Below are 23,289 nucleotides of genomic sequence, written 5' to 3' on the forward strand. Positions count from 1 at the left end.
TATGTCGGCGACGATGTCGATGGCGACGATGCCGCGCTGAAAATGCAGATGCTGAAATCTGCATTTTTCAGGCTGAATCTGCAAACCTTGCAGCATCTGACCGTGCGGCAAGGATCTACTACGGGAAGGTGAGATTGTCACGTGACACATCCAACCCTATGTGTCCGTGGACAAGCTACAGCATGATCAGGGTTCAGTCAGTCCAGTCAAGTCTAGATTGACAGTGATCTGGCACTTTTGTGAGTCTATTCGTAGACCGTGCATGCCCAATCATTGAGTGTAGATGCATATCCTCTGGTTGCACACAACTTGATCATCAATATTCCCTTCAGAATCCATCAGATTCAGTCAAGGAAATTTTCCAGTGCATTTAGCCTATTTTCCCTATTTTTGGTATTTTTCACTTATTATTTTAAGTGACTTTCCAACAAAAGTAGGTAGGGCAATTTTGCTAAGTTTGTATATAAGCAAACTAGAGCTAGCACTATTTGGCAGAAGAGGTAGCAGGAGCACATGCTCAACAGGTATCTTCTCAACAGAACCCCCCAAGTGACCTAGCGTTTTTGCTCCCAAGCAACAGCCTAGCGTTTTTGGATCAGACCACCGCAGATCAGCCAACGTTTTGCATTTGCAGAGCTACGGCGACAAGACCACAGCAGATCAGCCTAGCGTTTTTGCATCTGCAGAATCCCGGCGACAAAAACACCAGAATTCAGCCCTAGCGTTTTTGGTTGCAGATCAGCCCCGGCGTTTTGCAGCTTCATCGCGACGGAAAGTCAAGGACCATCAGCGTTTTTGGTTTTCAGCCATTGATGCAGCAGAGGAGCAGCGTTTTCAGCGGTTAGGATTAGCAATAGATTCAACCCTAGTTGGTTGCAGAAGATCTCCATTTTCAGCCCATAAAAACGCAGCCAAAACAGTCATTTTCAGCACCGAAACAGCCCCGAAATTCAGCGATTAGAAGACCACAAATTTCAGCCCTAACGTCGTCGTCGTCGTCGTCATCAGCATAGTCCAAGTTGCATCAATCCATTGCATTTGCATTGTACCACTTTGTGCAATCACAAGTAGACCACTCTCGCCGACAAGAGTGGGGCCTTCGGAGGAGGGTTTTACGACGTCTCTGGTGTCGTATCTCTCTTCTCTCTCTATCTCTCAGTCTCATACACTTGCACACACAGTGTCCATTCACTTTGTTCGTGATCATAGCATTTTCCATTAAGAACGGAAGGCTCTCCCTTCCATAAGAACTAAAAGGAACCTTGAGCACAGTTCGGAGCACTCATCTTGAGCAAAGCGCAAACAATCATTGCGCTGCACCTAACATTGGTATCAAAGCTTTGGCAGTGTTCTGTATCACTCAAGGAAAGAACCACAAGAACCACAATAAATTTTTTTTGCTTGTTGAGGTCGCACGAACCCAAGTTTACTTGGGCGTGTCGATTCCTAATCGTGTTTTGTTGAAGAGTGAAAGGAATCCCAAGAAAGAAGGGCTTGTCCGGCCTCCCCTTGTGTCTCTTTTCACTCATTGAGAGAGGACCGTGCACTTAGCGATCGGCCAATCGACATGAGGTGGAAAAAAGCAACCTTGGTGTGAGCGCAAGGCCGCCAAGGGGTGCGCCCGCAGAAAGGAGTAGAACTCGGGTGAAGAGAAGATCCTTCTCAAACGCGGTTTGCAAGCGAAAGAAAACCTCAAGAACCAAGAACCCAAGTTCCTCGTGAACTTAAGAACCCAAGATCCCCAAGCACCCAAGTTCCTCGTAAACTTAAGAACCCAAGACCACAAGAACCCACGACTTCAGGATGGTCATCACTCGAAGCGGAATGGATACTTCGCTTGGAAGTGATGAGCATGAGAGAGGCGAAGAAGAATTTTCCCCACCAGGAGGTTTTTCCGACCCTCCCTCTTTTCCATCTACGACAAAGATTGCACTAACTCCTATGGAGGAGTTGAAGCAGTTGTTTATGGAAAGACAGAACGCGACGAAAGAAAAGCACAAAGAGAAGCAGAAAGAAAGGCCTACGAAGAACAAAGGGCAGCCATAGATCGTGAATACAAAGAAGGAATGGCAGCCATACAGCGCCAGTACGACTTGGAAGAAAAACGAAGTCAAGCCAAATTTGATCGCGAGAACAACGAACGACAAGCAGAATTTGATCACGAGAACAAAGCCCTCGAAAAAAAGAGCGACCAACACAACAAAGAGTTCTGGCGACTCTTTTCTCAAGTTCAGCCATAGATACAAGAAATTTGGGGAATGGAGACTCTCTCAGTCTCTACTTCTCCAAAGCATGACACACAGGATTTGCATGATTGTGTGAAGCATGATGATGATTTGATTGATAATGATTTGATGACAAAGATAAGCATGATGATTTGAATGATAATTATTTGCATGATGGTTTGGATGACAAAGACAAGCATGATCATTTGCATGATCAAGATGTGATTTCTCACAACATGATGAGTTGCATGAAGATGATGTGATTGTTCACAACGATGATGTGTTAGTGGATGCTTTTTCTAGCGAAGCTAACCTCGTTGTAGATTCGATCAGTCACGAAGGATCGATCTTGGCTCTCGAGCCTAGGTCCAAAGAACCCTCAGGAAGTATTATGTGTTTGCATGAGTGATACGCATGCATTGTTCGAGTGTTTCATTCATGATCGTTTCTTGTATTTTAGTTAGCATCGTTATGTGATCCCTTTTCCTAGGCATGACATAGTGTATCTTGAGCACGTTTCTCTCATGGATGAGCACGAATGTATGCGGATTTTTCATGAAAAGCTGAAAAGTATGTATGTAAGAACGTCACATTCCAGGTCTCTTCCTTGGCATGACACAGTTTCCGAACAAGCACATGAAAGTGTGAGCACCAAGCGTGGGCATTTCCGTTGTGAATTGCCACAGTTGATTGCTCTAGCTCATAGCGAAAGATTCCATCTCATTGTTTGCGTGTGTGTGGTAAACCGTTTGGCACTCCGTCTATTTCTTCACCTACATTGCATGCACAGTCTTTGAGGAAGACAAGATTTTTTCCCTTCACTTTACATGGAATAGGTATGTTCATGGTTTTGTGTTGGAAATGGTTTTAGGAATTTTCAGCCATGGAGATTCTTGAAGAAGGAAGAAGCACGACTCTACACGAAGTTGAAGCATCGAAGGAACCACAGAAGACTTTGTGTCGCTTTCGGCGCGGCCCAAAGAAGCAAGCGTTGCAGACCTTTATTAAGTTCAAGTACCGCACGACCCACACATCAAAGTGGGCCGACGAAGAGTCCCTTCCAGGATTCCAGATGCAATTGGCGATCTCCCTCGACGCCATACAGTTCGGTACCAGTACCTCACTTTGAAAAGGAGGGGATGTCACGTGACACATCTAACCCTATGTGTCCGTGGACAAGCTACAGCATGATCAGGGTTCAGTCAGTCTACTCAAGTCTAGATTAGCAGTGATCTGGCACTTTTGTGAGTCTATTCGTAGACCGTGCATGCCCAGTCATTGAGTGTAGATGCATATCCTCTGGTTGCACACAGCTTGATCATCAGTATTTCCTTCAGAATCCATCAGATTCAGTCAGGGGAATTTTCCAGTGCATTTAGTCTATTTTCCCTATTTTTGGTATTTTTCACTTATTATTTTTAAGTGACTTTCCAACAAAAGTAGGTAGGGCAATTTTGCTAAGTTTGTATATAAGCAAACTAGAGCTAGCACTATTTGGCAAAAGAGGCAGCAGGAGCACATGCTCAACAGGCACCTTCTCAACAGAACCCCCCAAGTGACCTAGCGTTTTTGCTCCCAAGCAACAGCCTAGCGTTTTTGGATCAAACCACCGCAGATCAGCCAACGTTTTGCATTTGCAGAGCCACGGCAAGAAGACCACAGCAGATCAGCCTAGCGATTTTGCATCTGCAGAATCCCGGCGACAACACCAGAATTCAGCCCTAGCGTTTTTGGTTGCAGATCAGCCCCGGCGTTTTGCGGCTTCATTGCGACGGAAAGTCAAGGACCATCAGCTTTTTTGGTTTTCAGCCATTGATGCAGCAGAGGAGCAGCGTTTTCAGCAGCTAGGATTAGCAGCAGATTCAGCCCTAGTTGGTTGCAGAAGATCTCCATTTTCAGCCCATAAAAACGCAGGCAAAACAGTCATTTTCAGCCACCGAAACAGCCCCGAAATTCAGCGATTAGAAGACCACAGATTTCAGCCCTAAAGTCGTTGTCGTCATCGGCATAGTCCAAGTTGCATCAGTCCATTACATTTGCATTGTACCACTTTGTGCAATCATAAGTAGACAACTCTCGCCGACGAGAGTGGGGCCTTCGGAGGAGGGTTTTACAACGTCTCTGGTGTCGTATCTCTCTTCTCTCTCTATCTCTTAGTCTCATACACTTGCACGCACAGTGTCCATTCACTTTGTTCGTGATCATAGCATTTTCCATTAAGAAGGGAAGGCTCTCCCTTCCATAAGAACTAAAAGGAACCTTGAGCACAGTTCGGAGCACTCATCTTGAGCAAAGCGCAAACAATCATTCCGTTGCACCTAACAGAGGTCTGCGAGGTTCGGGGGCTCTACTGCGGTATCTGACTGCTGAAAACTGAAAACACTGGTGTTTCTTGATGTTCCGTTGTGGTGAATCTGCAAAACGCTGAAGTGCGATGTTGATGCAAAAACGCTAGGACTGAAAATCTGCTGCCGGAGGAAATCCACTAACGCTAGGGCTGATCTGCTGGCGTCAAGTGGATTTGTTGTGTCTGCTAATGCTGAAGCTGCTCTGCAATGCAAAAACGCCAAGGCTGATCTGTCTTGCAAAAAACGCTAGCGTGACGCTGTTGCAAAAACGCTAGGCCACGCTGTTCTGGTCCTGCTGAGAAGTTGTCTATTGAGCAAGGTGCTCCTGCTGCCTCTTCTGCCAGAAGGTGCTAGCGCTAGGTTTCTATTTATACAAACTTAGCAAAATTGCCCTACCTACTTTCCAACAAAAGTCACTTAAAAATAATAAGTGAAAAATGTCAAAAATAGGGAAAGTAGGTCTATGCACTGTAAAAATGCTCCTAATGGGTTCTGATGGAAATCTGATGATCATGCTGTGTGCAACCAGTGGATATGCATCTAATCTAAGTGTCTGGACATGCACGGTCTACGAACAGACTCACAAAAGTGCCAGATCACTTCCTATTCTAGACTGATTTGACTGAACTAAACCATGGTCATGTTGTAGCTTGTCCACGGACACATAGGGTTGGATGTGTCACGTGATATAGCTGGTGTTGGTCATGGTTGTCGATGCCGAAGCAACGCAGAAACAAGCCCTTTGTTATGCCTTTGATGCCAAGAGAATAGCACTTTGGGCCCCTCTTGATCATGCATTTCAAAATGCTTTGCAACGAGAGGTCTTCTCTAGCCATCACTAAAGTAGTGCCTTTCAAAATGCTTTACAGATCACATCATCACAACCCTCAAAGGCTTCTCTACGTGCAACATTTCAAAATACACATAGAAAAGCTGCCAACAAGGTCTCCTTGGCTCAAAGCCTCTTAAAATGCTGCTAAAATCTCTGCACTATTGAAACAATGTTTCACAACGCACCAGAAAAATTCAGCAATATATAGACAGTCTCTCAAAACGCCCTTCAGGAGACCCCCGCGTTAGCAGATTTCGACAGAATATCAAAACGCCGATTTTACCGGCATATCAAAAGGCAGATTCCGACAACACATCAAAACGCATATTCACACTGATCTTGAAAAACGGCAATGACCCTATAGCTTTCCAAAAACGCAATCTGTAGCAAATCTTTGGATCTTCCTCTTCTCTGCGGGTGTTGATCCTCTCCCTTGCGATCAACGAGCACAAAGCTCTAATATCATGTCAAACTTGACGATGCGAAAGCGTAGAGCAATGGGGAGAATATATACCTAATAGCCAAGATAAATAATGGTATCACTTTGGGAAGTTCACTTGAGATGTTAAAACTCTAATAAATATACCCACAACTAAACTGTGCAATCAATATCCAATAAACAACAGGACACCAATACTCAAGGAATGTGTTAAAAAACCGGCTCGGGGAACTGTAAGAAGTCCATAAAGAGCACGGGGGCTGATCACTGAGGCACCGGTGTAATCTTGGAGTGCATACTGTGACTTGCTCTGTATGTTTGCTGCTGCGTACACTTGAATCTGCAAATAAAAGCATACATAGTGATTTTATGCACGATGGAGGGGCAAGATTCATAAAGAGCACAGGGACTGATCACTGAGGCACCGATGTAATCTTGGAGTGCAAATTGCAACTCGCTGTGTATGTTTACTACTGCATACACTTGAATCTGCAAATAAAAGCATACATAGTGATTTTATGCACGATGGAGGGGCAAGATTGAGATTCACAAAGATGTTTTCCTGTTGTTGTTTAACCTGTCGAAGGTTGAAATCAAAACTCCTCGTCACTGCCTCATCGCACGTCATCGCTAGACACCCCCCCCCCCCCCCCCCCCCCCCCCTTGCGCCCACTGGTCGGCCCCCTCCCATCTCCCCAACCTCTTCGTTGTTGGAGTTTTCTTTGTTGTTCTAATTGTCATCAACGCTAGCAAGAGAACGCCTCACCTCGACCTCCTCGCAGTAGTAGACATAAATAAAGGCTCGTGCTCCGCCACAGAGGGACTCAGGTGAAGCCCTCTTCCCTAACCCCGCCGAGCCCACTATTCGACTTGTTGCGTCGCCAGCAAAGCAAGTGAGTCTTGCAACAGAGGTGGAGTATTCCCGGTCGTCGTTGCAGGCTTTGGTAACCTCTTGGATCTGCTCCTTCAAATGTGAACTCACTAACTGCTCAAAGGATCTGATCGTTATTTCTTTTGGTATCCCTCTTAACTTCGTTTCCAATTCATAACACTCTAGGTAGCCCTCTGGATCATAACCATTGAAGACTCGCCTCTCGTCGTATATTGCATCTAAAGCTGCATCCAAAGCTTCATCCATTTGATTTTTCTTCTTTACGATCTCCACTTCAAGCAGAGATCCTTGAACTAGTTGAAGCATCTTCGAAAAATCTGGAATTGTTGACTTTTCATCAAAACCGTTTGCACTTAACTCTGCAATTAAATTCATCTTCTCCTCTAAATTCTTCTTCTTTACCTCCCACCCCGGCTCGTTTCGCATCGAGTTCACCAAAGATGTCGAGGAATATGTGTTCGAAACGTGAGCCGGGAAGGCGTTGGGCCTTTGGCTGTGAGAGGTGTGAAAGAGAGAGAAAAAGAGACACTGACAGCTCTGGCAATCACCGTAATCATCAATAAATTGAATAATGCTTTGAGTACAACTTAATCCTTAGCCAAGGCGGGCTGTTAACAGCACCGTCACTTGGATCATCTGCTAACTAGGAGTTTAAGCCGTTTTATAGGATTAATCGGGCCGTTAACGACACCGAGGCTTAAGACGATGATTAATCAATCTTCGGACTGATGTCGATGAAGAAAATTTTCGCCTGCCGCTTTACTTGTCTCAACTGCTCTTGGTTTCTGCAAATTTTAATTCTGCTCACTCCCTCAATCATCATGCTTCAATTATTGTCAAATATTTTGCAGCTTCTTGCTCTATTTGCTTTACACTGACTTAATTACCGTTCTCAAGTTTTAACTTTCTCCTGCTCTTCAACTGCTCTCCAAAGCTTTAACCCTTGCTTGGCCGCTACACTTACTTGGCCTGCCTTATGCTTTCCTCTTCCGAGCTCACGCCACCTTCATGCAACAGCTCTGAGATCCTCTCCTTCTCAAGCACGAGAGAGCGAGCCTTTGCTTTGCTAGCCGAGGACGAGAGAGAGAGAGAGAGAACCGTTCCCTTGCCTCACTTCCTCGAAGCCCTTCCCTCCTTGTCCTCACGCCTTCCTCTCTTAATCCCCTCGTCCATTATCCTCATGCTCCCCTCGTTCCTGCTTCATGCCCCATTCCTCTTCTTAATAGCAAATCCCAATTTAGCACCGATGGCCCCGTCGTTGTGGGAACGACGTCAGTGACATGGCAAGGCAGATTTCGGGCCTGCACGGTTTTTGTCAGGAGCAACATCAAACGAAGCGCGAGGGTCTGCTGGGTGTTTTTCGCTTCTTCGCCGTGCTCAGCCAAGCTTCACATCTCCTCCTACGACTCACTTCGCCCCTGTGCATCTGCCGCCATCTGCTCGCTCACGCCATGTTTTATTTTCTCCTTCACACACAATGTGTCTTCATTTAAAATGGACAGCCAAATTAATTGGCCCTTGAGTCCTTGGTGAATATCGGCAGTCTTTAGGGTTATGTGCAGCCCTCCCAATGGGCATCACATTTGACATATATACCGACCAAGGCACCGCCTCGCACATGGTGAAAATAGCTCACAGCTCCTTGCCGCAAACATGTTGGCATTCCCCGCAATCATTGCATTTCAAGAGACGACATTCCGAACACGAAGCTCTTCAAAACCCTTATGTGCTTCTGTACAGCACCACAGTTGGTCCGGATCCAGTGCTGCCAAGCACAGTGTTGACACAGATTTTGACTAAAGTAGTGCCAAGTTCAAATCCTCTCGCATATATAATTATCAGTGCAACGCAAAAGATAACGTTCCAAAACTTGGTCAAAGTCCAAAATTCCAAGATGGCACACCGATCGAGCCGATCAGACTGATATGGAACCGGCCCTCGGTAAATCTTTTAACGACCAATTTATTGGCAACCGGAACTCCGGTCGCTGATCTGAAAAGACCGACGCGCTCCACAAAGTGAGCACTTCTCGCCCGTGAATTCACTTCATTTTGTCCCCTCAGCTGTAGTTGACCAATCCGGTACGGATCTACAATCGACTTAAACTTCAAACTGCCATAACTTTTTCACCGTGGCTCCAATCGACGAGCCGTAAAGACTGGTCAGTAGAGCACTTCAAGCACTACAGTTCTAGATCATAACGAAGCCGCATCTGGCATACATTAACCGTAAAAATAGCTTGTTACCAAGCCCTGAACATTGATCATTAATCAAGTAAGCTTCAAATAAGCTCGACATGCATTTTTCTGGTTCATCGTAATCATCAATTAATTGAATAATGCTTTGAGTACAACTTAATCCTTAGCCAAGGCGAGTTGTTAATAGCACCGGCACTTGGATCATATGCTAACTAGGAGTTTAAGCTCCCATTTTACAGGATTAACCGGGCCATTAACGACACCCGGGCTTAAGACGATGATTAATCAACCTTCGAACTGATGTCAATGAAGAAAATTTTCGCTTGCCGCTTTACCTGCCTCAACTGCTCTTGGTTTCTGCAAACTTTAATTCTGCTCACTGCCTCAATTATCATGCTTCGATTATTGTCAGATATTTTGCACCTCTTGCTCTATTTGCTTTACATTGACTTAATTGCCGTTCTCAAGTTTTAACTTTCTCCTGCTCTTCAATTGCTATCCGAAGCTTTAACCCTTGCTTAGCCGCTACACTTGCTTGGCTTGCCTTGTGCTTCCTCTGCCGAGCTCATGCCACCTTCATTCAACAGCTCCGAGATCCTCTCCTTCTCAAGCACGAGAGAGAGAGAGAGAGCCTTTGCTTTGCTAGCCGAGGACGAGAGAGAGAGAGAACCGTTCCCTTGCTTCACTACCTCGAAGCCCTTCCCTCCTTGTCCTCACGCCTTCCTCTCTTAATCCCCTCGTTGATTATCCTCTTGCTCCCCTCGTTCCTGCTTCATGCCCCATTCCTCTTTTTAATAGCAAATCCCAATTTAGCACCGATGGCGCCATCGTTGTGCGAACGGCGCCCGTGACGTGGCAAGGCGGATTTCGGACCTGCACGGTTTTTTCCGGGAGCAGCAACAGACGGAGCGCGAGGGTCTGCTGAGTGTTTTTCGCTTCTTCGCAGTACTCAGCCAAGCTTCACATCTCCTGCTACGACTCACTTCGCCCCTACGCATCTGTCCGTCATCTGCTCACTCACGCCATATTTTATTTTCTTCTTCACACACAATGTGTGTCTTCATTTAAAATGGACGGCCAAATTAATTGGCCCTTGGGTCCTTGGTGAATAAGGGCGGTCTTTAGGGTTATGGGGGGCCCTCCCAATGGGCATCACATTAGACATATATAATGACCAAGGCACCGCCTCGCACACGGTGAAAATAGCCCAGAGCTCCTTGCCGCAATCGTGTTGACATTCCCCGCAATCATTGCATTCCGAGAGTCGGGCCTTCGGAGGGTTTTACAACGTCTCTGGTGTCGTATTCTCTTCTCTCTCTATCTCTCAGTCTAATACACAGTGTCCATTCACTTGTTTGTGATCATTGCACTCTCTCCTTAAGAACGGAAGGCTCTCCCTTCCATAAGAACAAAAAAGAACCTTGAGCACATTATGAAGCACTCATCTTGAGAAAGAACAACATGCACCTTACATTTGTGTTGGAAGTGGTTTCAGGAATTTTCATCCTCGGAGATTCTTGAAGAAGGTGGACCTACGTCCATAGACAAAGTTGAAGCATTGAAGGAGCCACAGATTACTTTGTGTCGCTTTCGGCGCGGCCCAAAGAAGCAAGCGTTGCAGACCTTTATGAAGTTCAAGTACCGCACGACCCACACATCAGGGTGGGCCGACGAAGAGTCCCTTCCAAGATTCCGAATGCTATTGACGATCTCCTTCGACGCCATACAGTTCTGTACCAGTACCTCACTTTGAAAAGGAGGGGACGTCACGTGACACATCCAACCCTATGTGTCCGTGGACAAGCTACAGCATGACCAAGGTCCAGTTCAGTCAAGTCGGTCTAGAATAGGAAGTGATCTAGCACTTTTGTGAGTCTGTTCGTAGACCGTGCATGTCCAGACACTTAGATTAAATGCATATCCTCCGGTTGCACACAGCATGATCATCAGCATTCCCATCAGAATCCATCATGGGAATTTTCCAGTGCATTTAACTTATTTTCCCTATTTTTGACATTTTTCACTTATTATTTTTAAGTGACTTTTGTTGAAAAGTAGGTAGGGCAATTTTGCTAAAATAATATATAAGCAAACCAGAGCTAGCAGTTTCTAGCAGAAGAGGCAACAAGAACTCAGTTCAACGGGCACCTTCTCAACAGGACCTAGCAGGCCTAGCGTTTTTGCATCTGCAAGAAGTTCTAGCGTTTTGCACCTAGATCAACCAGCGTTTTTGCATCTGCAGTAGCCTGGCAACAACAGAAGACAGATCAGCCCTAGCGTTAGCAGTTTGCACCAGCAGATAAGCAACGTTTTTGCAGATCAAGACAAATCAGCCCTAGCGTTTTTGCATCAGCCTCACCCCTCATCGTTTTTGCAGATCTTCGCAACGGAATCAGCCCTAGACTCAGCGTTTTCAGTTTTCAGCCTTTAGACACAGCAGAACAAGTCCTGAACCTCGCAGATCTCACCTTCTCGCAGCAGTTCCTCGCCACACGGTAGGATCCATGCAAGTTTATAATTTCAGCCCGGAAAACACAGATTTCAGCATCTGCGTTTTCAGCGCATCGTCGTCGCACCGTCGTCATCGACATCGTCAGTAACATAGAGTCAGAATTCAGCAGATAAAGGTTTGCAAATTTCAGTCCTTAGCGTTTTCAGATTTCAGCCTGTCTCGTCATTGTCGGCAAGTCCAAGCATTGTAGAGATTTGTGCAATCATAAGTAGACCGCTCTTGCCATAGAGAGTGGGGCCTTCGGAGGAGGGTTTGACAACTTTCTCGTGTCGTATTCTTCTCTCTCTATCTCTCAGCCTCATGCACATCCATTCACAATGTCCATTCACTTTGTTTGTGTCCATTGCACTCTCTCACTAAAAGAACGGAAGGCTCTCTCTTCTGTAAGTAAAAGGAACCCTTGAGCACAATTCGGAGCACTCATCTTGAGCAAAGTTCAACATTCACTTCCGCTGCACCTAACAATGGGATCAATGGGTCGAGCTTCTAGACGTGCGCTCTTCACGAGAGTCGCTAATCACGCATACTACCAGAATCAAAGAAGACCACAATACGTTGACCATTCACATAACCATAACAATGCATGAGAGATGCATCAGCATGATCGTGAGAAACTTGGGACACATTAGTGTGCTCTCTGATTGCATTAATAGAAGATGTGAATTTTGTGGATTTTTTAGGTTCGTTCTTAGGACAATCTCGTCTTATGTGACCCTTAGTGTGACATTGAGAACATCTACCTTCCTTAGAATAAATGACTTGTTCTTCTACCATTATGTATCCTCCTAAAATTCCTTTTGTGCGGATTTTTCATCCAGGGTTAGCTTAGGTTTAGCGGGTGCTTTAGCTTTACCCTTAGATTCATTTTGAGAGTTCTTTTCTGTCACGTGACACATCAAACCCTATGTGTCCGTGGACAAGCTACAGCATGACAAGGGTTCAGTCAGTCCAGTCAGTCTAGATTAGAAGTGATCTGGCACTTTTTGTGAGTCTATTCGTAGACCGTGCATGCCCAGTCACTTAGTGTAGATGCATATCCTCTGGTTGCACACAGCATGATCATCAGTATTTCCATCAGAATCCATTAGAATCAGTTAGGGGATTTTTCCAGTGCATTTAACCTATTTTCCTTATTTTTGACATTTTTCACTTATTAATATAAGTGACTTCCCAACAAAAGTAGGTAGGGCAATTTGGATAAGAAAATATATAAACAAACCAAAGTTAGCATTAAATGGCAGAAGAAGCAACAGGAGCCAAACTCAGCAGGCAACTTCTCACAAGACCCTTGGTGGATTCCCTCCAAGCAAGAACCATTGCCATAGCCCCTTCCCTCTCCTAGCATTTTTGCAAGACAGCACCTAGCGTTTTTGCAAGCACCAACAACTGCTAGCGTTTTTTATGATCAGCTACACTAGCGTTTTTGGATTTCGACAACAGATAAAGAACCGCAAGAGCAGCCCCTAAAGGTAGCAGATTCAGCCCATGAAGAAGTAGCAAATTCAGCCCCAAAAAGACCTCAGTTTTCAGCCATTAAACTGCAGATTTTCAGCGTCAAGGAACCACCGAAACAGCCCACAAATCAGCGTTTCTGGATCAATCACAGATTTCAGCCCATAGCGTTTTGGGACAACAGTAGAAAGATTGCAGATTTCAGCCCTTAGGTCGTCGTCGTCGTCGACATAGCCTAGACTTGCATCAGTCACATGCATTCCTTTTGTACCAGTTTATGCAATCATAAGTAGACCACTCTCGCCAACGAGAGTGGACCCTTCGGAGGAGAGTTTTACGTCGTCTCTGGTGTCGTATCTCTCTTCTCTCTCTATCTCTCAGTCTCATACACTTGCACGCACAATGTCCATTCACTTTATTTGTGATCATAGCACTCTCTCATTAAGAACGGAAGGCTCTACCTTCCATAAGAACAAAAGGAACCTTGAGCACAGTTCGGAGCACTCATCTTGAGCAAAGCGCAAACATTCATTCCGTTGCATCTTACATTTTCTCGAGGATTAGAGGAAGATTGGCTAGAAGAGTTACCGTTCTTACCATTCTTACCATTTTGTGGATTCTAAGGAGTCTGAGAGGTACTGTGAGAAGCCTTGTTCTCCTTAGGCTTTCCTTTGTTGTGCTTCATCTTCTGTGCGAGAGCAATCGCTACCGCCTTGTTGAGAGCGATTGGATCGAGTACTTCGACATCAAACTTGATATACTCGTCCAATCCATAGAGGAATGCATCTTTGCACTCATCATCCGATTTGCGTAATTGGGTGCCGAGCTGCAAAACACGATTAGAGAAAGACATAATTGGCATACCATTTTGCTTAAGACCGCGCCAATCGTCTTTTAACCGTGCTAGATACTAAGGTGACATAAACCGCGCCTTGAGCTTGTCTTGAAAGTCGGCCCAATTGAAGGAAAGGGACACGCCTTCTTCGGCCACTCATCTTTCTTCGATCGCCATGCACGCTTGCTCACGCTCACACACTAAGGCTATCCTTCTTTCTTCGACCACCAAGCACTTGCTCACGCTCACACTCCAAGGCTGTCTTTCTTTCTTCGCGGTCGCAATATAAGGCAACGCATTGCACCTCTTGTTGTAGCATCATGTCCATCATCGACTTGATCATAGTCTCCATAGGATTTGGTGCAACCCGTGGCGTAGATGGGAAAGAGGGAGGGTCGGAAAAACCTCCTAGTGAAGAAAATTCTTCATCACCGCCTCCATGCTCATCACCTTCATGCAAAGTATCCATTCCGCTTCGGGTGATGATCATACACTGAGATCAGGGTTACTTAAGTTCGCAAGAAACTTGGGGTCTTGAAGTTCTTAGGTTCTTGAGATTCTTGAGTTCTTTCTCTAGCTTGCAATCTGTGTCAGAGAAGACTTTTCTCTTACCCGAGCTCGACTCTTCCCTGCGGGCGCACCCCTTAGCGGCCTTGCGAGCGCTCACACCAAAGTTGTTTTTTCCTACCTCACGTCGATTGGTCAGCCGCTAAGTGCACGGTCCGCTCTCAATGAGTGAAAAGAGGAACAAGAGGAGGCCGGACAAGCCCTTCTTTCTTGGATTACCTGTCACTCTTCAAAAACACGATTAGGAATCATTACGCTCAAATGGACTTGGATTACATGCGACCGCAACAAGCAAAAATAATTCTGTAATTCTTGTGGTTCTTTCCTTGAGTAATACGGAACACTGTGAAAGCTCCGATACCAATGTAAGGTGCAGCGGAAGTGAATGTTGAACTTTCCTCAAGATGAGTGCTCCGAATTATGCTCAAGGGTTCCTTTTACTTACGGAAGGGAGAGCTTTCCGTTGCTTTCGTGAGAGAGTGCAATGATCACAAACAAAGTGAATGACACTGTGAATGAAGATGCTGAGACTGAGAGAGAGAGAGAGAGAGAGAGAGAAGAATACGACACCAGACGGTTCTCAAGCCCTCCTCCAAGGGTCCCCCCTCTCTATGGCGAGAAGTCTATGCAATTGATTGCACAAATCTGGTACAATGGTCTAGATGCAATGGACTTGTCGACGACAATAAGGACATGCTGAAATCTGCAAATACTGACTTTCTATTATATACGGACACTATGTCAACGAGGACGGCGATGGTGACGATGCGTTGAAAACACAGATGTTGAAATTTACGGACAGCGGACTGAAATTGAAAATGCTGGCTGATCTGACGGTACAGCGAGGATCTACTGCAGTTAGGTGAGATCTGCAAGGCTAAGGACTGATGCTGCAAGGCTAAGTGCTGAAAACTGAAAACATTCATTAACTAAGGCTGATCTGACGTCGGAAACTGCAAAACGCTAGGTTAGGTCTATAACTACAAAATGTCAGGTGGAAGCTGCTGTTGATGAAAATTGCTATGTTGTATCTGCTACTGAAAACGCTAGTGAGAGGAAGATCCCAAAAATGCAATTCTTGTCGGCTGAAAAATGTTAGGTCTCCTGCCGGTCTTGCTGAGAAGATGTACTGCAAGTCATTGTAACTTCTGCTGCCTCTTCTGCCAAAAAGTGCTAGCGCTAGGTTTCTTATATAGTCACTTAGCAAATTTGTCCTACCCAATTTTCCAATAAAAGTCACTTATTAAATAATAAGTGAAAAATGGATAAATAGGAAAAATGAGTTTTGTGCACTGTAGAATGCTCATGGGTACTGACTACCATACTGATGATCATGTTATGTGCAACCAGAGGATATGCAACTACTCTAAGTGTCTAGACATGCACGGGCTCACAAAGGTCTCAGAACACTTTCTAAGCTGACCTGAAGTAGCTTGTCCACATACACATAGGATTAGATGTGCATGTGACATAAATTTAATTCCTTTTAAACAAAAATATATCATTTGTCTTAATTTTGCTTGTTTATTAATGGTCTCTCTTAATAAATAAGTTTGTGTTCTACAAGTTCGACAAATGTTATCTCGAGAGATATGACAGTTTCTAGTTTTATGAAAGAGATTGAGAAGAAAATCGACTAAATCTTATGAAATATATTACAAAGTGATCATTACAACATTCTTATCATAGCCTTTGAGGTTTGTGTAATCTAAGCGGATAATCTTTAAGCATTATTTTTTATTTCTAATCACTAATGATTTGCACATAATTTCAGTCGTGTGGTTTTCAAACCCACAAGGTAAGAGAAAGACGATTGAGCTTTTAAAAAACAAATGTCTACTTGAATTTAGAAACGAAGGATAAGCATATGCAAAATGTTATTATGAGAACTCTAAAAAAACAAAGTATGAATTCTTCAAAAATAGATTATATCTTAATGAAGTTAAAGTTTGTATGTTCTATGGCTTAGATTGTAGTAGATATATTAATTTTTTTTATGATTTCAACAGTAATAGGTATCACAAAAATGTTGCCCTAAAAATGATAAACTTCATTGAAGCAATCAAAAAATTTGACAGATTAAAGATCGATAGAAAATTTTATTTGAGTTTCTCATTACAAAAAGATTGTGTTTATATTGTTCAAAATACTGAAAATTAATATTTATATTTTAGGCTCATCTATTAAAGAGGAACGCTTCCTCAAATAGGTCAACCCAATGAATTATACTCTCCGATCTACAAGAGACACTTTGATCGCACACGACAGTGACCCTCCTACAACTACAGGGTATCGAGGTATACAATGGTGGCGACAATGATGGATGAAAGAGGGATGGAGCTCTATTGTTAGCAGTGCAGAATGTAGCACTATATGCAAAGGTACACTCAAAGATTTTTCTGCAATCGAACACAATCAATTTGTAAAGAGAAATCCACATAAAAGATTTTACCGACCCTCAATGTGTCAAATTTTCTGATTGCTTCAATGAAATCTGTCCTTTCTAAGACAACATTAAAATAACTATTATTATTAAAATCATATATATATATATATATATATATATATATATATATATATATATATATATATATATATATATATATATATATATATATATATATATATATATATATATATATATATATACACACACACACACACACTACAAGATAAGCTTTAGAACATAAAAACTTTAACTCCATTAAAGTATAATCTATCTCTAATGAATTCGTCTTTTGTTTTTTTAATAGTTCTCACAATAATATTTTGCACATGCTCGTCCTTCGTTTCTAAATTCAAACAAACATTTGGTTTTTAAAAACCAAACTCTCTTTCTTTTACTTTGTGGGTTTAAAAAGTACACAATTGAAATTATGTACAAAACATTAATGATTAAAAATCCAAAATCTATGCTTAAAACTTATATGTTTAAAATACCCAAATCTCAAAAGTTGAGATAAGAGTACTGTAATGATCCCTTTGTAATACATCCCATAAGATCTAACCAATTTTTCTCCTCAATCTCCTTCATGAAGCTCTAAGCTGACATATCTCTTAAAGAGAATATCTGTTGAACCTGTAACACAAACTTGTTAATTAAGAGAAACCAAAGATAAGCCAAAAAAAAATTAAGACGAATAACATGTGGTTCCTGAGACACTGACAATGAGTAAAGTAAAGGTATAGGTTCCAAAGAAGTAGACCCTATGGCAGTTAGACGAGCTGTAAAAGGGAACTGGGACCTGGACTACTAAAATTGTAACTTGAGACTTAGAATAGCAAGACTGATAGATCTTTTTTTTTTTATAAGAAAAAAAAGTCAATTTTATTACTTGAAAATCTCCAAGAACGGCCAAATGGTGTCAATTTTGAGAGCAAGTTGTTTATATAGTAACCCCTAGGTATCAAACAGAAAACTTAAAAATGAGATACAACTAAGCACATGGCCAAACAAAAAAGATTGAACTAGACGAGGCCAGGGGGTACCTACTTCCATCATATCTGTTGTGGTAGTCAGTGGGAGGCTGATCGTCTCCTTTCCTACACATAGCTTTGTGGTCTTCTCTCTCTCTCTCTCTCTCTCTCTCTCTCTCTCTCTCTCTCTCTCTCTCTCTCTCTCTTACGTGCACTCTCACACTTTTGGTTTGGACGAGTACATCAAATACGATACGCAAGTTTTCAACCCTAAGGACTACAATGATGTCACAAAATCGCTCTCGCACAAGAAATGAAGCACAACAAAGGTAAGCCGAAGGAAAACAAGTCAAGTACCCGGCAAAACCTGTCAAACCAATAAAATCAATAGAATGGTAAGAATCACGTCACTTCTTTTTCTTAATCTTTCATCAAACGTAGAGCACAAAACTCTTCAACTAACAATGATAATAAAGGAAATGCTGAAACTCAAGAAATCCCTAAGTTGACCAAAATAGTGATCATTTAGATAAGTATTTCATGAAGTGTTATGCTCATATAAATGGTCAATGCATCGTTATCTTGTTAGATTTGAACAGTATACATGATGTAATTAGTGATTCTCTTGTGAAGAGCACATGTTTAGAAGCTGTTGGAGTGGATCTCCTTGTGGGTTTTGGTTTTGTTGCTGACATGCACTCTTCAATCACGCATGAATGTCCTAAAGTAACAGTCTCAGTTCAAGATGTAAGTTTTCGTCGTCGTAAATTTGTGGTTTCTTCTCTCTCTAGATGTGAGGATATCATAGTAACAAGGGATGCCCTTTTTCGAGCTTCTCGTCCCCACTTGCCGTCCCGCCCTCTTTTTTACACTAAAAATCCATTTGAGCCCCATCCCCCATTCCCCCTCCCGGAATGCGTCCCTTGTGACTGTGGAGGATATCGCTAGCCCCAAATAGGGCCATCCATGTTGCACTATGCTACTTCCCTCCGCGGGGGTCGCTTTGTTCAGAGCATGTAGAGATACAACGCGAGCATACAGTGGAGGATGAGACATCAGAGGATGAAGAGGAGAGAGTGGTGGAGGAACAAGAGAAGGGATCACACACAGTCACCTTTCTCGATTCTATCAGAGGACATACTACACTAAGCGGCATTGGGAGAGATCCTACTTGTAGGTGATTTCAATGCCCGCACACAAAGCCGACAATGTGAGATGTATGACTTCGAGGATCCCACCATACTACAGACCATAGAGGAGAGAAGGTGGGGCTAGGGAGGACCTCAAAGGATAGAGGGGGTGACCACCAAATATGAGTCACATTTATTGGCACTAGGATCGACACGTCACCTCTTGATTTACAACAGGATGTCTCGTTGACTGACTTCAGAAGAATATACTTGCTTCGAGAAGAGAGGTAAGATGGGGCAAGGTGGCAAGAAAGAGCAGAGCACAATGGAATACATTTTAGCTTCAATAGAGGCTATAATATATTAGCTCTTTTACCATACCACCACGACCCATTGGGGCTGACCACACAAATCTTAGTCTATCTATCAAGACTATTCACCGATACCACCTCCTTCCCCACCTACACAGCATACCACTATACACTTCAGTGAGGAGCTATCGGAGATATATAGATACCATGTGTACGCAGAGATTCAACAGCTAGATCTAACACTCCACTCTCGACACTTACCATTGAGCTCACTACCATTTTACACTCTGTTGCACTAGAGAGCTTTCTCTCTAACACGCACTCCAGTGATACACTACGATCTAGAACGATGCCCGAGAAGAGATGGTATGATGATGAGTGCAGACAGTTGTACTAGAGCCTTAGGGTACAACATGCCACTGGACAGATCTCAGAGAGAGATGCATCAACAGATGGACACTCTTGTATTTTTCTCATCGCCTTCGTGTGTTACCTTCCCATAGGAAAGCCACATGCATGATGCACTCACGGATGAGCACAAAAGCATGAAGATCACTTTAGAAAGTTTGTATTCAAGGAATACACAATGTTTCACCATTGTAGATCGGGTCAATAAGTTTTGCATGCTTATTCCTTGGCAAGAGTCAAGACATAGTCACAGCACAAGCATTAACACAACTGTTCATCAAGCGTTGGTTTTTCTCAGTGTGGTTTGCTAGAGTCGTGTATCATGCTAGATTCTCGACTTGGGGTGTCTAAGTCTATTACAGATTGTATATAATCCTTGGAACATTCTTTTGCGGCCACATTTCAGTTTCAGACGCGTTTTGGACTTCGTTATGGAGTTAAGAGTGCGTTGGCTGGCATGCAAGAACACAAAGGTCCAGTTTCTACTAATCACCCATATTGGTGTAGCACAAAGCTCACATTGGTCTTGTAGTTTTCATAGTTACTATAGAGTAGTGAAAAGTGTCACATTGGGTGTACCTACGCATAGGGTGGTCACAAGTTGTAACATAGGCCTTTTTAGCATTCCAAAGGTCTCTTGTACACAATATTTAGCTCCTTTTTGAATGCGTGCGCGCGCACACACACATGGTCGTATGTGGGGTTTTTTTTTGGGGGGGGGGGGGGGGGGGGGGGGGAGGGGAGGGGAGGCGGGGGTGCAAAACATTAAAAGCAACCCTTTCTTCCTACTAGCAAAGGCACATGCACATTTCTCTAAGTAGCAGAAAACCCCTTTGTTTGTACTAGCATGAGCATAAGAGTGTCATTGTCTCTATAAAATTGCAAATCTGTGTCAAAGAAAGTAATGAGGAGGCAAACCTGCCTGCACTTGCCTCCTCTTCCACTCGCTGTAGAAGGGCAGTGGTCTTGCCCGCCCGCAAAACATTGGACCCACAATAAGATGGATGCTTCACAATCACCAAGTTGAAGCCCGCGCATAGCATCATGTTGTGCCGCAAACACAGTCAAGCTGTGCTCGATGTGTGCACCTTGCCCTTGGAAATAAGAGTCTGCGTGCAGAAAGAGCTGCCCCAAACTAAATTTTGGCTTGCAAGAAAGATCTGCCGGTAGTGAGAAGTTGACTTGACAGGCCCGACTGGACTGAAAGTCCGGGAGGAGCAGCCTCCTAGGCGTGTGAGGGCCCTCTCGCCTGGTTGCAGTGAGCACGTTCCCCGGAAATCTCTGACTTCGTCTCTGCTAGACACCTGCGCGGGCAGCAAACGTTGTGCTTGTTCAGCTAGCATCGCTGCCTGAGCTCTCGAGCTTTGTTGCTATGTTTTATTTTGTACAACGGAGCACCGTCCAATTTTTGGAAGTTTTTGGGCTAGATCTTGATTATGTAATATCGTATTTGAGAATGCTGCAAGAATACCTATGCCACTTGGTAGAATCCCATTGGCGAGATATAGATAATAAGAAGCGAAAGAGTGAAAAGTATTTTTGGAAAACGAGTGGAGCATACTATAGCTGGGAAGAGAGAGAGAATGAGGTGCACGGAGGAGAGAGAGAGAGAGAGAAAGAAACCGCAAAGCTCTGGACTATTTTTTGTTGCAGCTTGAAAGCCTCCAGCTCTGGATGCAATCACCTTCAGGTGCAGCTTGTTTGGAAAACGAGTGGAGCATACCGTAGGCGGGCAGAGAGAGAATCAAGTGCGCGGAGCAGAGAGAGAGAGAGAGAGAGAGAGAGAGAGAGAGAGAGAGAGAGAGAGAGAGAGATCGCAGAGATCTGGACTGTTTTCTGCTTCGGATGCAATCACCTACACGTGCAGCTAGAAGACCTCCAACTTCGGATGCAATTACCTACACGGGCAGCTTGAAGGTTGTCGTCTTGTGGAATGCTGTGATTGAAAGATATGCCAAACAGGGTCCTATCACTGGGCCGTTTTCAGCAGATGCAAAGAGAGGGCAGCTCTCCCAAATGCAATCACCTACGCTTGTATCTTCAAGGCATGTGGCATTATGCAAATGTTGATATGGGCAAAAAAATTCACTATGATATTGTTAGCTAGAGGTTGTCGGAAAAAAACAAGGTACTTGGCACTATCTTGGCATGTATACCAAATGTGGTGCACTTCAGAAAGCACAAAAAGTGCTTGAGGAGCTTACTGTTCGAAGTGGCATCTCTTGGAATGCACTAAATGCAGGATATGCATAAGAGGACCTGTGGACTGTTTTCACCAGATGCGAAACGAGAGCTATCTCCACACGCAATCGACTATGTGTATATCTTAAAGGCATGTAGCTCTATGCAAGATGCTGATATGGACACAGAAATTCATGATGATATTGTTGCTCAGATGCTATTGAAAAGAGATGTCATGCTGACACTCCCTTAGTCGATATGTATGCCAAACGTGGTGCACTTGAGAAAGCACAATTAGTGCTCGAGGAGCTTTTTGTTTGGAACAACACTCGTGGAATGCACTAACTGCGGGATACGCACAACATGAGTAGGGCTAGAAAGCTCTAGGAGATATGTTTTCAGCAGATGCATAGTGTGAACCTTTGTCCAGATGCAATCACCTACGTATGCATCTTGAAGGCATGTGGCTCTACATAAGATGCTGATATGGGCACAACAATTTACAATTTCTTTGTTTGTCTGAGGCTTTTGAAAATAGAGGTCGTGGTTGGCACTCCCTTGGTCGATATGTATGTCAAAAGTGGTACTCTTTAGAAAGCATAAAAAGTGCTTGAGGAGCTTCTTGTCCGGAAAGTTGTCTCTTGGAACGCACTGATTACGGGATATGTGCAACAATAGAGCAGGGACGAAAAGCTCTAGGCTGTTTTCAGCGGGTGCAAAGCGAGTGTATCTCTCACCATTTAGTCGACTAATGCAGGGGAGCCCTGGAATGGCTTGCTTGGTCAACTTTCTTTTGATATACTTCGAGGCATTCTTGTTCAAGCTGTAGCAACATCTTGTCTCTCTCTCCATCTCTTTCTCCAACTTCATCCCATATGTACTGTCAACGAGGCTATCAAAAACCTTAAATATGTTGACATGATAGTAAGTAGTAAGCAAAAGGGAGGAGGGCCTTCCTGGAGTCGTAACATCATACTTGTTGCATACGCATGCCTATCAGATCACCCCGCTACACTGGCATTGGGCTAAAACAACATTCAACACGAGGAAGCAAAAGAGCAAACCTACAACTCATGCAGCAGAGAGCCGCACATGATATAGTGCTTGAGAATGCCTTGGTTGACATGTTTGCTAAATGTGGTACACTTCAGAGAGCACCAGAACTTCTTGAAATGCTTCCTATCCAGAGTGTGGACTCTTGGAACGCACTGATTGTTGGATTTACACCACAGGGGCAGGCGAGAAAGCTCTAGTTTGTTTTAAACATATTTGAAGTGATAGCTCTGGACTGTTTTCAACAAATTCAAAGTGATGGGCTCTCTCATGATTGCAGGATTTGCTTCAAAAGGGCAACGCCATAAAGCTCAAGGCTATTTTCAGCACATTCAAAGCAAGGAATCTTCGCGAAAGATATCATGCTTGGCCGTATTTTGATCAATATGTATGTCAAATGGGGTGCCCCAAGGACTACGACTTTGTGTATGTGTGCATGTGAGCCTGCCGACGAACAATACAATGGATTAACATCAGTCGACATGTTTG

At 43.8% G+C, this 23,289-nt stretch overlaps 1 protein-coding gene across 24 annotated transcripts in view; it reads right to left on the bottom strand.

Annotated features, from left to right (window-relative positions):
• LOC147427228 (uncharacterized) overlaps positions 1-20,968 on the bottom strand; it is an 86,628-nt gene extending 65,660 nt beyond the window's left edge. For 2 of the 24 annotated variants that reach the window (XM_086498327.1, XM_086498322.1), the window contains exons 1-2: positions 20,485-20,964; positions 17,794-17,843 (exon numbers count right to left, since the gene is read on the bottom strand). In XM_086498327.1, coding sequence (XP_086354453.1) covers positions 17,794-17,843; positions 20,485-20,612 — 178 coding nt within the window. In that variant the 5' untranslated portion in view covers positions 20,613-20,964. Of the gene's footprint in view, positions 1-17,050; positions 17,380-17,635; positions 17,701-17,789; positions 17,854-20,484 lie in introns of those variants that run through there. The other 22 variants (XR_015186168.1, XR_015186167.1, XM_086498325.1 and 19 more) reach the window with 21 other exon arrangements.
• Positions 20,969-23,289: the final 2,321 nt, after the last annotated feature.

This window comes from Adiantum capillus-veneris, chromosome 24 (genome assembly GCF_014529385.1).
Source record: "Adiantum capillus-veneris isolate H3 chromosome 24, ASM1452938v2, whole genome shotgun sequence".
Classification (NCBI taxonomy): Eukaryota; Viridiplantae; Streptophyta; class Polypodiopsida; order Polypodiales; family Pteridaceae; genus Adiantum; species Adiantum capillus-veneris.